Source organism: Mercenaria mercenaria, chromosome 2, assembly GCF_021730395.1.
Source record: "Mercenaria mercenaria strain notata chromosome 2, MADL_Memer_1, whole genome shotgun sequence".
NCBI classification, from domain to species: Eukaryota; Metazoa; Mollusca; class Bivalvia; order Venerida; family Veneridae; genus Mercenaria; species Mercenaria mercenaria.
The window spans coordinates 118,041,526-118,058,667 of record NC_069362.1 but is presented as its reverse complement, the minus strand read 5'-3'; the positions used below and the strand labels follow the sequence as shown (position 1 = coordinate 118,058,667).

Genomic DNA, 17,142 nt, shown 5'->3' with positions numbered 1-17,142 from the left:
TTTTTTTTTTTTTTTGAAAAAGAAAAGAAGTATAAATACTTTTGGAACATAAGTATTTTGAAATGATATAATATTTTGCACAAGCGGTTGTACTCATTGTTTAGGCATAATTGAAAATTTGAAACACTGTACTTACACTGAGTTATTGAAGGACACGTGTTCCTGTCCAGCCAGTCGCCGTAATTCGTCCATGGCCTGCAAATGTAAGATATCGTATGATACCGCCGTTGCTCGTGGCAATAGCTTCTAACGGAAAACAATTTGCGAAATCAGACATTGGTATAAAATGACTTGAGTTTCTTTAGTTTAGTTTATACTAATTTATTTTAGCTCGATTGTGTTTAAAGCTTTAAGCGTATATGAACCACTTTCGAGCCCGCTTCCTGGAAAACCAAGTACTGGTGTAATATTAAAAATCATAGTTGTGACCCCAGTTGGGCTCGAACCCACGACCCCCGGGTTGAGCGGCTAACACTTTAACCACCAGACCTGAGTTTTTTTTAACACTTAAATAGTGCAAACTATCTATACTATCAAATGAGTCGGGTCTATAAAGGGTTAAAACTTGCGACTTTCGGACTGTGTGACTAACGCTGTTCAACTGTCAACGATTTTGGATGAATAAAAAACACTTGGAAACTAACCCAACAGTTATGAATTCTGGACAAAAATTAGGATAAACGTTTCTAAATGTGATCTTTCCAGTCTGACGTTTTCAGATACATTAAACTATCATGCTTCTATATACACAAGAAACATGCGTTTTTTCGGCACAGTCAAGGACATTGTCAGTGCTAAGGTAAACTTTTACTTTAACGTGATATAGTATTTCAGAATAGTATTGTACTTCTAACATAGGAAGTTGTATAAACTTAGCTTGTATTTATATAAAAATGTCGACTATTATTTCCGCCCGAGTAAATCACAATGGCTTATTAAGATATTTTTACAATGAATCCGGATGAAGCGTTCTGGCGCCCTCCTATGTGGAGAGATTATGCTATTGTTTAAAACAGAAGGCTAAATTTGACTGAAAATCACAGAAAATATTAAAAATACAATATTTTGTTTAATAACATATGCATAGTTTACAATTTCTTACTTCGCCTACATCATATATATAATATATTATAATACATGTATTTAGATACCTTAACCAGTTGCAAGTAGAACGATTACAAATATCTGCCATAACTAAGCGTCATACACGGCAGGCCACAGGCACAAATAAAATCAGTACTAATAGAAAGCAAATTTTCGCTCTTTCTTATAATAACACGGTTTTGTAACTTAAGCCTCTTTTACGGTAAGCCAACCAGCACTAAAGAAATCTGTCCCTGTAGGTAGATAAATATTTAAACAAACTACTATCTTTCATAAGATTATGATTATTTATGTAAACGCGCAGTTTTAATTGTCTCTTCTCCAATTCACCGGGTACACGAAATGTGATGACATACTTTACCTTTTGCACAAATCTCAAATCGGGCTCATCTTTTTTCTGAGGCTACAAAGAAAAAATGTCACCTATTCTCCGGGAAGTTTGTACTACCTTTTTTTATTCTATTCAGTTCAGTTTTGATGTTACAGAAATTTATCGCGACCTAACATCAAACATCATCACTAGTGTTTATGTTCTGTCAAAAGGCAGAGGACCCGTATTGACATTCGGCAATTTCCGTATTCTTCCGTATGCAATTTCGGCATTCTCCGGGTTTTTACGGACAGTCGCGTGCGCGTTCAGCTACACCTGCGTACAAAGAATGCCGAATTGCAAAACGGGAGTACGTAATCATACGGAAACTGACGAGTTTCATTACGGATCTACTACTTTCAGACCGTGTGTAAGTCTTTTCAAAATGTGTTGTTAGTGTATGAGATGCTAAAAAGGCTGTGCACATTTGCTTATTAAAACCCCTCCTTGGAAAGTCTTTGTTCAGAATCTTAGATTTAGTTGCAATATCTGGTGACATCATCCCCCCATTGTAATGTGTCTGCCTACATTTAATTATTAATACCGAGTCAGGGTTCCTCTAAGACGTGTCTTAAAGTACGCACAAATTCCATCAGTATGGCACGGTTGTACGAGAGATTTTTACTGCTTATTTCGATTTCTTTGGTTCGATAACGCTTACAATTTCATATACCAAGTTATATGAAAGAAGTTAGCAGAAAATAACAACTTACGTAATCGAATCTGTCCGCAATGACCAGCCCCTTTTTAAGCAGCGAAGAAATAACAATAGCACCGGCATTTATCATTGGATTGTGGGGCTTGTCTGAAATTGACATCTGAATATTTATACATGCAATAAATATTTTTTCGATTGAGAAAATATCAGACACCAATACAGTATTAAAGCGGAGATGAAAAAAAATGCATTTCTTATTTGTAAAGACATGAAGGGAAACAAAAGATCAGACAAGTATACATAGGTAACAATCAAAGATCTGAAGGACCTGAGAGTCGGCTACTGACTGATGTGGTAGAAAGAATCACGTTAATGTGTACGGGGGCAATGATAGCTCAGAATGCTTTATTAAAATTTGCTCTGATATATTTGAACGAGTACTCTGCTGAAAACTCATATTGGACACGCCTATATATATTTACAGTACTGTACTGAATAATGTTAAAATAACTATTGTTTCATAGAAACAATTCTATCACAAATACAGCCGCAATTTCTGAATGAAAAACAAAACCCTGTTACCACTAAACTTCACATTATCCATTAAAACATTCATCTTTAGATAATTTCACATACGTTGATAGTCAAGTGTGAGCTCGTTAAATGATCTCCCACTAGGTTCCTGACCGACATACTTGTGAACCACTTCCGGGGACAGGTCATTTAAGGTCAGTGCATAATTCAACGGTTTCACAACCGACTGGAGACAAAATGGAATGGTCGTATCTCCCAAGTCGTACCTGCATTGACAAAACTTAGCTTGAATAAGAAAACAATCCAATTACAGACATTTTAAATGTTGTCATGAAATGTTTCTAAACTATTTTATAAGTGAAAGAAATAGAAAATATATTTCCAAAGCCAACGATAAAATTAGATCAAATCAATAGTTTAAGAAACGTTTTAAGGTTGTGCAGACGTAATGACACTGAGGTTTCCGTTCCTATAATTACGTATTATCGTTAATTATATGCATTTCGACATTCTTCGTATGTAAACGTTGCAGAACGCTCACGCTGCTCTCCGTAAAAAAACGGAGATTGCCGAACTCGCCCACGGAGAATATATAATCTGCCGGCTGTCAGTACGACCCACTACTTTAAACTCGGTACCATCAAGATCTACAAAGTAAGGAAAACAACGTTCCTTTACACTTACCTTTGACCATCTACTGTGCATATGGAGACACCCCAATGTTTTGGATTTCCTCTGGCCAGTTGCGGAATATACTGTGCAGGCTGGAAATCAAAACAATAAAGTTATGTTTAGTATGATGGGCAGTCGTTGAAAAAATTGATGTTAAAATGTATGTACCGTGATCTTGTTGAATTGTTATGATTTTCAATAACATACTTCTTACATAATAACCGAATGTATGTAAATGGGTTGTTGCCTTTCCTACATCATTTTTATAAAATGACCTATGCCTAAGCGACCTAAATAAGCGATGACTACAAAATATGAAACCAGAAACGACAAACAATCACTCACCAGTCCCTGCATATTGTCCTTACAGGATTCGTAGATTTTATCGATAATGTCTGTAAATGGTTTGAACTCTGGTATGACAAACTGACTGGTCAGGGCCTTTGATATAACCACTATGTTGTCAGAGACGCAACTGTAAAAACAGTAGTCTATTTAGTCTGTGTTGTCATACAAATGTACATAATAAGTATCAGTTGATTAATTCATGTTTTGTGCCCTATGTACCTATTTCACAAAAATCTTGTTCTGCTCTATTCTGTTCTGTTCTGCATAACTCAATGTAAATATTTCGAGGATAAAAAGAATGCAGACTCTGAAATAAATGATATAGTATTTAACCAAAGCCATATCAAAACAGTATAATACCTTGATATAGCATATAAAGACACTGGAAACAACAGGTCGTTCACTGTTTGAAAAGTATTATTGCATATTATAAACAATATATTTATTTCATTCCTGACACCTGCTAAAGTCTTAACGAGCTATGTTGACGTTTTCCGCTCAAGTCTGATTTAAAGGCAACCTACATTTCTTTTTTATAAATGACCGATCATAAATGATTTAGTAAATACTAAAGAACCAACCGTGACCTTCTTTATTTGAGACAGATGGTTTTGTGGCGACAATAGTGGAATGCGGTGGAATCTGTTGGCGGTGCAGTTTCACGCATATTAAGAACAGATGCATTTCATTTCGACATTAGAAAACAATCCATCTTTTTTGTCAATATAACTATCCAGTACTCAAAAACATTTACACAAAAAATTAAATATCAGAAGACTGGAGTATGTACATGCAGTGATTACACACTTACAGGACAACTTAAAAACTGGCATCTTTGTTTGCGCGGACATAGAACTAAGTAAGACATTAAATGGCCATGAATTCCGTGGTCATAAGCCAAAATGTTGCTATATTCTTTTCTTTCATATCGTATGTGTATCGTTTAAGTCGATGTTCTAATCCATGCATTTCTTTTTCAGATATATAAAACACTGGTTACACCGAGTATAATGCCATGTTTTCATTGTACATATAATCCTGTTTTCACTAAACATAAACCCTGTTTTCATTGTACATAAAGCCTGTTTTCATTGTACATAAAGCCTGTTTTCATTGTGCATAAAACTCTGTTTTCATTGTACATAAACCCTGTTTTCATTGTACATAAAGCCTGTTTTCATTGTGCATAAAACTCTGTTTTCATTGTACATCAACCCTGTTTTCATTGTTCATAAAACCTATCTTGACTGTACATAAACCCTGTTTCCATTGTACATAAATCCTTGTTATCATTGTACATGAAACACTGTTTTTAGTGTACATGAAACCCTGTTTTCATTGTACATGAAACCCTGTTTTCATTGTACATAAATACCTGTTTTCATTGTACATAAACCATGTTTTCATTGTACATAAACCATGATTTCATTGTACACGAAACCCTTTTTTCATTGTACATAAATCCCTTTTTTCATTGTACATGAAACCATGTTTTCATTGTACATAAACCATGCTTTCATTGTACATAAAACCCTGTTTTCATTGTACATAAACCCCTTTTTTCATTGTACATAAACCATGTTTTCATTGTACATGAAACCATGTTTTCATTGTACATAAACCCATGTTTTCATTGTACACGAAGCCATGTTTTCATTGTACTTAAAACCCTATTTTCATTGTACACGAAACCATGTTTTCATTGTACATAAAACTCTATTTTCACTGTACATAAACCCCGTTTTTCACTGTACGCGAAACCATGTTTTCATTGTACTTAAAACCTTATTTTCATTGTACATGAAACCATGTTTTCACTTAAATCCCTATTTTCATTGTACACGAAACCATGTTTTTATTGTACTTAAATCCCTATTTTCATTGTACACGAACGAAACCATGTTTTCATTGTACTTAAAACCCTATTTTCATTGTACACGAAACCATGTTTCCATTGTACTTAAAACCCTATTTTCATTGTACACGAAACCATGTTTTCATTTTAGATCATCCCTATTTTCATTATACAAGAAACCATGTTTTCATTGTACTTAAACCCTATTTTCATTGTACACGAAACCATGTTTTCATTGTACTTAAAACCCTATTTTCATTGTACAAGAAACCATGTTTTCATTGTACATGAACCCCTATTTTCATTGTACACGAAACCATGTTTTCATTGTACTTACACGAAACCATGTTTTCATTGTACATAAATCCCTATTTTCATTGTACACGAAACCATGTTTTCATTGTACTTAAAACTCTATTTTCATTGTACACGAAACCATGTTTTCATTGTACTTAAACCCCTGTTTTCATTGTACACGAAACCATGTTTTCATTGTACTTAAAACCCTATTTTCATTGTACACGAAACCATGTTTTCATTGTACATAAACCCCTATTTTCATTGTACACGAAACCATGTTTTCATTGTACTTGAAACCCTATTTTCATTGTACACGAAACCATGTTTTCATTGTACATAAATCCCTATTTTCATTGTACACGAAACCATGTTTTCGTTGTACATAAACCCCTATTTTCATTGTACATAAACCCCTGTTTTCATTGTACATGAAACCATGTTTTCATTGTATTTAAAACCCTATTTTCATTGTACACGAAACCATATTTTCATTGTACTTAAAACCCTACTTTCATTGTACACGAAACCCTGTTTTCATTATTCACTTACTCAAGAAAAGTATCCTTGTCCACTGTTCCCCTGAGTTCATTTTCATCATGGAGCTGTCTTTCTAGAACGGTGCGAAACTTGGACATAGTTTCTCGTAACCGGAAGTCAGAATCCCGCAGCCCGGTCTCCTCCAGCAGCTGAAAAGTTATACTTTTATGTCATTTTGATTCTTTTACCATCGTGATTACTTTATATTCATTGATTTTAATTGGATTTTGATAACAACTGTATACTGATTTGATTCTCGTGTCCGCGTCCTATAAACTCCAATAGAAGGTGCGGTCGTAAGCACGAAGGATGGGGAGGGGTCTTCAGCCCACGATTTTCAAAATGAGCGAACACCACCATCGTTTCAGTATTTCATAGCGAAAAATAGAGAAAATCGGTCATTTTCTATGCATAGTTGCACATGTCCAAACATTGCGAAACGATCCAATACTATTTTACTCGGACTTCATCATAGACTCCCTAAGTAAGATTTCAAACTTTAAATTATAACCAAAGTATTAAATCCATATAGAATCTAATATCTTAACGAAAATTTGAAGTTTTGTAGTGTGTACCATCCCCTAGGACATGTGTGGTCAAAGTACTGAAATTGACGGCTTCATTTCTAAAGTCACTATCTGTTCATTCTAAAAATGCTTCGTTTCACCCAAGTGGAAACTGGTAGGTACTTGAAAATGCGTTAGAATTCCTAATGTCATGTTAAAATGAATTCTGACTTGAACAGTTTTACGTAATTGCCAGCGTAGAACAAGCAGCAGAAGATGTTCTAAAATTGCTTCGATAGAAGTTTGAATTTTCAACCTGAATACTGAACTAAATGCGCTAAGTCTATTTCATTCCAGAACTGGAAAAATTATATCAGATTTTTTGCACGATTATACCAGGAAACGGAAACAGCCACAACTTATGGTAAAAAACATAAATCATAACGTTATGCATTTTAGTATGAACTGGAATGAAATAGGTCTAGTGCAAAATAACCTAGTTATATATTATATATACAGGTGATATATGTTAATTTTGTCATAACTGAAGGAAATATAAATGAGATGTTACAATATTATGATGTCTGCTGCAATATTTTGTCACCAGATGACATTAATATCACATATCATTTTAGATAACCATACTTAATAACAGTACAACCGAAACGTAGATTTTAGTTTATATAAATACTTAAAGTAGATGAAAGTGCATGGCCCCTATACCAAGTAAATGACTTCCATCTAAAGACAATCCACTTTAGGAAGAAAATCACTTACGACATGTGGCCAGTATAAACGTCGTGCAAATGAAGGTGTCCAAAATGAAGGCATTAATAATAAAAAAAAGTCCCATGACAATGTTCAAAATAGATAATAGATAAATATGCAAATGAGTGAACTCATGCAATATCTGTAGAAGGAAACAACAATTTTTGCGCAAAGAAAGGTATTACTGTTGACAAGAAATCTTACATTTTTGAATCTGTCCATGGAAACAAGACCGTTGTGGTCACAAAGGAAACTGAATAACTTTTCCTCGAAATCCTCCATACCGGAAGCCAGCAGCTCTCTGAAAAGAAACACAAATTTGACCATTTAACTTCCGGTGAATCACAATGTTGTCTAACGCAGACTATTTAGAAATAGCGTGGCAGTTTTGTTCAAGCTAAAGGAACATGTCATTTTATTTTTATTATGTATAATTTTAATGAAAAGGGCTCTGTTGTGTTTCATCTTGCGACGATGTTTGGAGGAACCATTCATATTTCGTATTTCGTTGTAAATATCATTTGTGACAACAAATTGCGAAACCTACACTTCACCATTCCTAAAATCGAGCTTTTACCCAAATTTCTCACAGAATCAATAATGACAACCGGCTGCGAGGGAAGAAAGGTTTTACTTTAGAATAGCCCTTCGTAACGTTGATTTAAGATAAAATTTAGCTGATGCAATTGTGCACGAGATTTCCGCCGCAAATTTAGTAAAAACAAACGCATGATATGGTTTAACATTGTTTTTAGTCTACAGCTATATTACTTATAAACTTTGATAATGTGGCAGTTGACCTGAATACAATCGACACAGTTTATTGTCCAATACAGGTAAATCCAATAATTGCTTTGCAATAGATCTATGGCGGATTATCTTTGAACATCCCTGGACTTATTGGACTCAACTGCCACATTATCAAAGTTTATTAGTACTTTCACTAAAAAGTCTGTTTCAAAGTCGGTGACCTTAGATATTTATCAAAATAACCTGTCGTAAATATTTGTCGAAGTTGTCCTTGAAAATATTATAAGATTTCCACCAGCAAGAGCTCGCAACTAAAAATACATTTTATAGTGTGAATGAATTTACTGTTAGCAGTACAAAAGTCGGACTCGGCGGCACATAAACACACTTTTCAAAAGAGGTTTTTTTTTTCGAAAAGGTTTAATTCCATTTAGTTTCAAGTTTCAAGTTTTTATAACTTCTCAGTGTGTATATTATACACTCATTCCAGTAACAACAAAGGCTTATGATCAAAACAAGACAACTCGGCATATCAAATAAGAACTTAAAGGTCACCGTGCGACTTTTTTTGTCACAATCTTTGACCGAGAAAAATCATGATCTTTAATTGGCGTCAACTTTGCAATCTATGATCAATGATCTTTATCGATACTGTTCAAACTGGGGTATAACAATCAGCACTAAAAAGACAAAAATAAGGATATTTGAACAGGGGTGACATTCTACCTTTAACTTCAAACTAAATAATGGGACGATACAGAAGTAGTTCAAAAAATGAGCCGCACCATGAGAAAACCAACGTAGTGCATTTGCGACAAGCATGGATCCAGACCAGCCTGTGCATCCGTGCAGTCTGGTCAGAAACCATGCTGTTCGCTAACAGTTTCTCTAATTGCAACAGGCTTTGAAAGCGAACAGCATGGATCCTGACCAGACTGCGCGGATGCGCAGGCTGGTCTGGATCAATGCTGGTCGCATATGCACTATGTTGGTTCTCATGGTGCGGCTATCAAATTATTTGATAGGCCTATTGGTTCGATATTGAACTATAGGCATGACGAAGCAAAAGTATTGAATAAGACAACTGCATTTCTTTTTTACGAAAAGTATTCAATGTTAGAAAATTAAGGTAGTTCTGCACGTTTGAACCAAAATTTTTCTTACAAAGGAGCATTTGATTAAACCCTGATTTTTCAAAACTTCAGGTGTACCTAGCAAACACGGCAAATAAAAATGAAAGGGTTGTGTGCATGATTTTTTGAAAACTTTTGAACTCGTACAAATTTTCCTCACGGGGGTCTATTGTAAATTCACAATTTTGTTAACATTTTCGCTAACAGAAATTTTTCTACTACGTAGATTTTTATGAAACTTCCCAAAGTCGTAAATAAACACAAGGCCTAAAATATGGTGAAATAAAATGTATAAGTCCGTGTTCTTGTTTTCGAGATATTTGCCAATAGCGCATTTCGAGCTAATTTTAGACAGCTGGTTTTAATATTTTCCGTATCAGTTGTTTTAATATCATATTTTAACTTTAGAAAATATTGTAACGTTGCCGTTGTAATAAATTTACTCGCCTGTTGCCATTAATTTATAACATGATTTTTGTTTTCGTATGCCGAATCCAGGCTTTATTCTATGTTTCGAGGTAAATTGCGTTACGCCATTACGTGCAGAACTATCTTAAATATTGGCTCAAAATAAGTAATCTTGATGAAAATATCATACAGCGAAAATGTATATACTATTTCTTTTAAAAAAGATGATACTGACGAAAATACGTACAGAGGAACACTTGCAGAGAAAAATATTGACTTATCACGTCAAATGTATCCTAGTCAAACTAATGCGAAAGTGTCATCGCTATAAAAAAAAACAGAGTCCTCGATATCTATACATAATATTGGCATTCAAATATTAGCAACACGAGTAGATCATCTTCCTACAGCATTTATAAACGTGAACATTATCTAAGTGACATTAATACAAACAAGTTCAGAATTTCTTTGGCAACATTTAGACCTTACAATTGAAGAAAGGAAGGCACTGAAGAAAGGAAATGTCAAAAATGTATAGTTGGTGTATTTGAAAATGAGTTTCATTTTCTTTAAGTATGTCCAGTATATCATACTTTATGAAATGAGCCACACCATGAGAAAATTAACATAGTGCGTTTGCGACCAGCATAGATCCAGACCAGCCTCAGGATCAATGCTGTTCGCTTTCAAAGCCTATTGCAATTAGAGCAACCATTAACGAACAGCATGGATCCTGACCAGACTGCGCGGGTGCACAGGCTGGTCTGGATCCATGCTGGTCGTAAATTCATGGTGCGGCTCAAATCAATATTCTAAACCATACTTCTGTAAATTGCCGACAGTTCAAAAATTTGAAACACTAGTGTCAAGCAAAAATTCAAGAGAAATAAAAAAAATCTGAAAAATATTTATGCCGGAGAGCAATCAGATATCTGACATTTGTAAGGAACTTAGACTTACAAAGTCTGTTGACATCAAGTAATCTGTAACAAATTTTATTTCTTTCTTCATAATGACACTGGTAATTTCTAAGAAATCTGTATTTTTTTTTTTAGAAAGTGCTATCTGAGGGGATTTAATGTCAGAGATATTAATTTTAAAGGACTCTAACGTCTGATGCCAGTCTATAAAGAACTTTAGCCACTGTATTTTGAGCGATCTACATTATCTGTAATATTATCTGTATTTGCATTTGTATAATGTTATGCAACTGTATGCAAAGATAGATTATGTAATGTTACGTTATGTTTTGTGTTAAAATGTCTGCAAAACGGTATATCTATGCTTGTCTTTCTAATTCTAAATGTCGAAAAATAATTCTGACCATCTGTCTAAATGCTTCATAAAAATGTCTCTGATATTGTACAAAATAGTAAGCTTGACATTTTAACATGTATTATATTTTTATGTAATTACATGACTCTATATAAATCGCCGGTCCATAGTTTATACTATATGACCAATCCATATTCAACACATGCTGGCTGAGCTGATATGTCAAAAACTTAAAAAAAAAAAAAAAAAACTGTACACATAAATTTCTGATATCATGTACTTACTCTAGACCATCTTGCCATTGCTTCAGGTTAGAGTCCCGCCTCTTTAAGATTTTGGGTTTATCCGACATATTTTCTTCCACTTTTCTGTCTGTTGAATTAATCCCACAAAGTTATATTTTAATAAGTGAAGGTCAGCGTTAAGCAGAACACTATTCTTAATTTTATGTTTAATCAACTGACACTACAAAATGCGAAAGGTCTGCATTAACAAGTATTGTGACAAAACATTCCGAATAGAGAAAAGATATATCAAATAGAAGTGCAAGAATATGTCTACACTGCCTTAAGCCTATCTTACGTTTATCCAAATATTTTCCTTTTAACCAATTATGACCAAATGTTATCCGAATATATACCACGAATTTAGTCACGCAACATAAGCGACATTGTGCCTTGATCTCGCACGAAGTGTCCTATAAATCAGTGGGAATAAACAACTTTATTACCCGTATACATTTCAGAATTTTAAAATGGGGTAACTTCATACAGCCAAAAAGTTATTGACCTTTTTAGACGCAGATACAAAATAAAAAATAAAAATAAACATACACTTTCATGGTCTGATTAAGAGTCTAATAGTATTAACCCGGCCGCAGTGAATAGTTCGAATGAACTGACGAAAAACAAGAGCTGTCCATAAGACTGCGCGCCCGACTATTTGACTTTTTTCCCCAGTTGAATTAAGGTCATAACTTGGCAAGACTTTTGTAACTCGGTTAGATTCTATTTTTTTATAATTTATCACAAATTTGATCGTGGCAATGAGAATTAATTGCTTGCAAAACTTCGTCAAACACTGGCAATAATTTGAAATACTTTCAAACATGATTTCTCTAAATTACGTAAAAACGTTTGATAATCAAAGCCCTGTAAGGACTGATAGCCATTGCTTATTGAGTATAATACACCTGAAGAATCAACATTTCATTGTGCATAGACCGGTCATGATTTGAACAATGTTGATAGAGGTCCACTAGACAATGCTGTGCATTGTGGTTCAGGCAAAAGACAAGATTTTAAAGGTTTTCCCTATACATCTCTATGTAAAACTAACCCTAACGCTAAACCCTAGGGTGGGGCCAATTTCCACCCTAACCCTAACCCAACCCTAATCCTAGAGCGGAATGATTCCGAATAATTCGAATGTAAATATAAAGTCCATAATTATTCTAGCCGTTGCTGCGTGTTTTTATTGTTTAAAACAGTAGTCTTCAGTTGTTCACACACTCACACAATACCAAGATTACAAAAAATAAATATGGGACTATTTTACACGTCCAGAATATTTGTGTGATGCGGTCACATAGAAAAAGAAGGAAGAGGTTGAAACTGGAATTAGAGCTATAGCCAGTTGCTAAAGCACTGACTAAAAAGCATGTCTTTTATGAAATTTCAATCAAATTAATGCCGAGATACAACTTGATTGCTGCATGCAAAATGTTAACCAATATTCTTTTCTTACCAGTAGAAAAGGGGCTGTAATTGAAATGTTATCTGACTTGAGTGCGTGACGTCACTTCTTTCCGTGGCATACTTTAGTTTATACTAATTTATTTTAGCTCGATTGTGATGAAAGCTTCAAGCTTATTTGAACCGCTCTCGAGTCCGCATACTGGCGTCATATGAGAAGTCATAGTCGTCACAGAAACCGAAAGTTGGAGCTTCTTATGCGGACATGAGCAAATATGCGTCTTTTTAATGTAGCGCACCATCACTGGCTGGCAATTCTACTAGGAATTACTCAACCCCCTATGTTCGTTTGTTGCTTTTTTTTTCGTCATTCGTCAGTGTATGATGGAACTTTCATGAAAAGTGGGTTTAAGAATAGCGATGTGCTATAAAGGTAGGTAAATTTAAATGAAACAAAGAAGGATTTCAATTAGTGACCTTTTTAACCAAAAGATCCAGGGAGGAGAAACGAAAGCTTGTAGTTACTGGGGACCGAACTTTAGATGTCTGAGATAAACGGTCAACATCATATCCTTAACTGAATACAAAAACACCAGATCTGATGGGCTGACGGTTTTCTAAAGTCACATTATTAAACAAAATACAAAAACGTGTTTAAAGATATCTAGCCAGCCTATTCAAAATTACAGATACTAGTGAACATACTGATTTTCATGAGAAAAACAAAGTCCAAATTTTTTACGGCCCTGCATGATAGTTTTTTACTTGCAAAGCATTTTGTTATGATTGCTGTTATTGCATTGGAAACACCGATGATTACAACAATTTATCAGGTATTAACTGGTATTAAAAATACAAACATGGAATAGGCACTGACTACTTCAGATGTATGTAGTTCGCTGCAATAAAGTGCACAGTCTGGAAACAAATATTAACGTTTCTTTCTGCGAAAAAAACTGGTTAAACTATTTGATAAAAAGGGAGTCATTTTATATTAGGCTTAGGTGTCTAGATACATATCATCTCCAAAAAAGCACTTCTTCCTTGTAGACATGAAAAAAGCATGCATAATTACTACAATGGTCAGTAATTCGAGAAGAAAAAATATGTGAAGGTCATATTAGAAAGTGTGACACATTTGTAGAGAAGATTTTCATTTTTTTTCCTTTTTGTAGTAAATAATCACATCTCGAAGGTGAAATAAGTTTTCTAACTTTCAACTGTTTTTGGTAACAAAAATTTATCTCCTTGAGGGCCCCAAAAAGTTAATATTTACTGTAAATTAGGTAAACTACCAGGCATGATTACTGAACCGTGATAGATGTATATAACATAGATATACAACTTCAGCTATTATATTTACTGCGCGTGTCACCTTGAAGTGTTAGCTGGTTAGTTAGCTGTAGCGGTCATTACCAGCGGCGCCGATATATCAACGTATGAAAAAAGATATAAATCAACGAAGGCAAGAAAAAAGAGGCATTCATAACTGAACAATGGATCAACAGAAACCGCACTAAATAACTGAATAGTATCTTCTTTCAGTTAAAAAACACACACACAAATAATACGAGTGCGGTTCGGTCGTTTACTGAGTTGGTGAATTTGTTGTGGAATGTACTGCAATGCGCTTTGCCGTAACTGTTCATAAACTCAAGTCTCTTCCTCTATCTATATAGAAAGGCACAACAATCTAATACAATAAAACATATTATACAACTGAAATTTAAATATGACATTATGTTGTTATCAATGGTTCATACCGATGGTGCGTTTTGCCATAAACTTTTAACTTTTCGTATATTACAAAATCATTCCTTACAAACACGAGGACCAGTAGATTCTTTCATTACTTGAAGCCAGATAAAGTCCAATTCTTGTACAAAATCATCTGTCCATTTTGCCTGGGCAAAGTTATAGCCAATTTGCGAGTACTGCATTTATTTTAACATAATTTGCGAGGTTCCTCGGGGATATAGTCTTGTAGAATCGCAATCGTACCATTGTTCCTTTGCGCTTTGCGTTCAAGGCGCAATATACTTTACTTACATAGAACGAAATATTTTACACCGAGTAATTCAAACTTTGGTTGATATGAAGTGAGTGGTTCTAGTGTGGGAGGGGAATCAATTTACTCCTATCACTTTGTTTACGAAGTTCATTAATTAATTAATCAATTAAATCTTTCCATTAATCAACCGTTAAATCGATATCAATACAGTCAGTATAATGTTGCTTACACATCAAAACTTTAAAAAATATTACATTTTCTCAACAAAGGAAACTAAAACAATTATTATTATTATTATTATTATTATTATTATTATTATTATACCAGATTTATATAGCGCCCTTTTCATGATCAATTTCACGTTCAAGGGCGCTTTACATAGTTCAAATGCAGCCACACAAGGCGCATAATTCATCCTCTACTAGTAGAGACACAGAGCGATCTGACCAGAGGGACAGAGTGAGACAAATATTAATGACATGCTTAGTTATTAACTTTTTCACCTGTTTTTTAAAAGAATGCATTTAAAAATAAATTCCAAAGTAGTTCGTACGGATGTTTTTTTAATGCTGGTTATACTTGCAGCAGATCCTGCTAGACGAAAAGAAGCGCCCCACAAATTTTGCCAGGATGAATGGCGGAAATATTTTATTTTGCGCAGGCGAGAATTACGCACGAGTCCAATATGTGCATGTGAACAGTGCGTCCTGGCCTCATATTCACAAAACATTTTCAGCCTCAGCTGAGTTTGATTATGAAACTGTAAATTACATGTCATTTATATCTAAACTGCATGTTTAAAATTAGATGTTAAGTTATTGACTATTTCATGTGACTATTCAGTATTGATAGTCTCAACTGGAATTCAATCTTGAAATTCTAGTAAAATTTGCTATCAAAATTTCAATCTTAAACTCATCTAAGACCGCAAATTTTTTTGTGAATTCAGAAGAAAGTTAAATTGAAATAAGTTAACCGAGTGCTCGACTTAACTCTGTTTTCTTTCTGCGCGAGTTAACATCAGGTGTACAAAGGTCATGAGAACAAATACATCTGATTAAAGATAGAACATAGCATTAAAATGAAAAAGTACATATAAAACACTTACAGCAGTTTATCGCTACGGCTGTGTGCCATGGTGACTATTAAAATTCCCTTCTAGAAGAAACACTGAAGAAACGAAACACGTACGAAACGCCTAATTGTGTGATGAAACTAAAGTATGGTTTGTAACCAGATTAACAAACTTTACTGGCCGTAAGCGTGGTGTGTAAACGGGGTCAATGCCATCTGAACAGGTTTAACAATATAATGTCTGTTTTTATTATATTTCCTGATCATTTTGGTTGAATCCTAAAGGCGATCGTGCCAATGTTCTGTATAAATTTAAGAAATAATATATCTCACCCAGTGATTTGTCGTTGAATAAATCATTGTTTGGAGTTCAGATGCGAAGGAATTATATCACGAAGGCGCAGCCCGAGTGCTATAATAATACGCATCTGAACGACAAACAATGATTTATTCAATAGCAAATCACTGTATGAGATATATTATTTCGATTCTAACACGTTAACAAGGATTTTTAAGTACATCCTTGAAGACATTCATTAAATATTTGCCCGTTTTCAATCGGTTTCTTTTCAAGCGCGCCGCTATGCCGTTTTTGACGCCATGACGTAATAATTGTGACGTCAGAACAGTGATTTGTTGTATAATAATTCACTGTTTTCTGCCTTCTTTGTTTAATAGGAAAATGAATCGGATCGTTTTAGAATTCGAGTTCTTTCATAGATGAAGAGTGGGCTGGCTCCATATTTCTTTTTTTTTTTCAATGATAAGCTTCATTTTGTAAAAAAATAAATCTTTGTAAAAATAATGAGAAAAAGTATTCTTTCTTGTCAAAACTTTCAAAAGCATGTAACATATATCGAAACGCGAATTAAAGAACTGTTTCGATATTCCTAGACGGTTCCGGAAATTAAAATAATTCTCGTCAGTACATGAATCTAAACCCTCTTTATCCATTGGGAAACAATTTGGTTTCAGAGTGAAATCATTGAGTGAATACCTCTTTTTCACTGATCCTAATCCTGTCCATAATGCAATCGAAAAGTAACCCATCTAGATTACCTAACACAGTCATGCATCTAACAGTCCTGAAGTGCTTTTTTTATGTTTTCATATTTCTAGATATTTTACCACACTTAACGCTCTTT

General features: G+C 34.3%; 1 protein-coding gene across 3 annotated transcripts in view; it reads right to left on the bottom strand.

The window, feature by feature from the left end:
* The window catches only part of LOC123565041 (glutaminase kidney isoform, mitochondrial-like), a 35,542-nt gene that overhangs the window by 11,508 nt on the left and 6,892 nt on the right, over positions 1-17,142 (bottom strand). The window contains exons 1-9 of one of the 3 annotated variants that reach the window (XM_045359035.2): positions 11,503-11,867; positions 7,857-7,953; positions 6,391-6,527; positions 3,684-3,813; positions 3,351-3,430; positions 2,769-2,932; positions 2,188-2,279; positions 1,466-1,507; positions 137-195 (exon numbers count right to left, since the gene is read on the bottom strand). In XM_045359035.2, coding sequence (XP_045214970.1) covers positions 137-195; positions 1,466-1,507; positions 2,188-2,279; positions 2,769-2,932; positions 3,351-3,430; positions 3,684-3,813; positions 6,391-6,527; positions 7,857-7,953; positions 11,503-11,570 — 869 coding nt within the window. In that variant the 5' untranslated portion in view covers positions 11,571-11,867. Of the gene's footprint in view, positions 1-136; positions 196-1,465; positions 1,508-2,187; positions 2,280-2,768; positions 2,933-3,350; positions 3,431-3,683; positions 3,814-6,390; positions 6,528-7,856; positions 7,954-11,502; positions 11,868-17,142 lie in introns of those variants that run through there. The other 2 variants (XM_045359037.2, XM_045359036.2) reach the window with 2 other exon arrangements.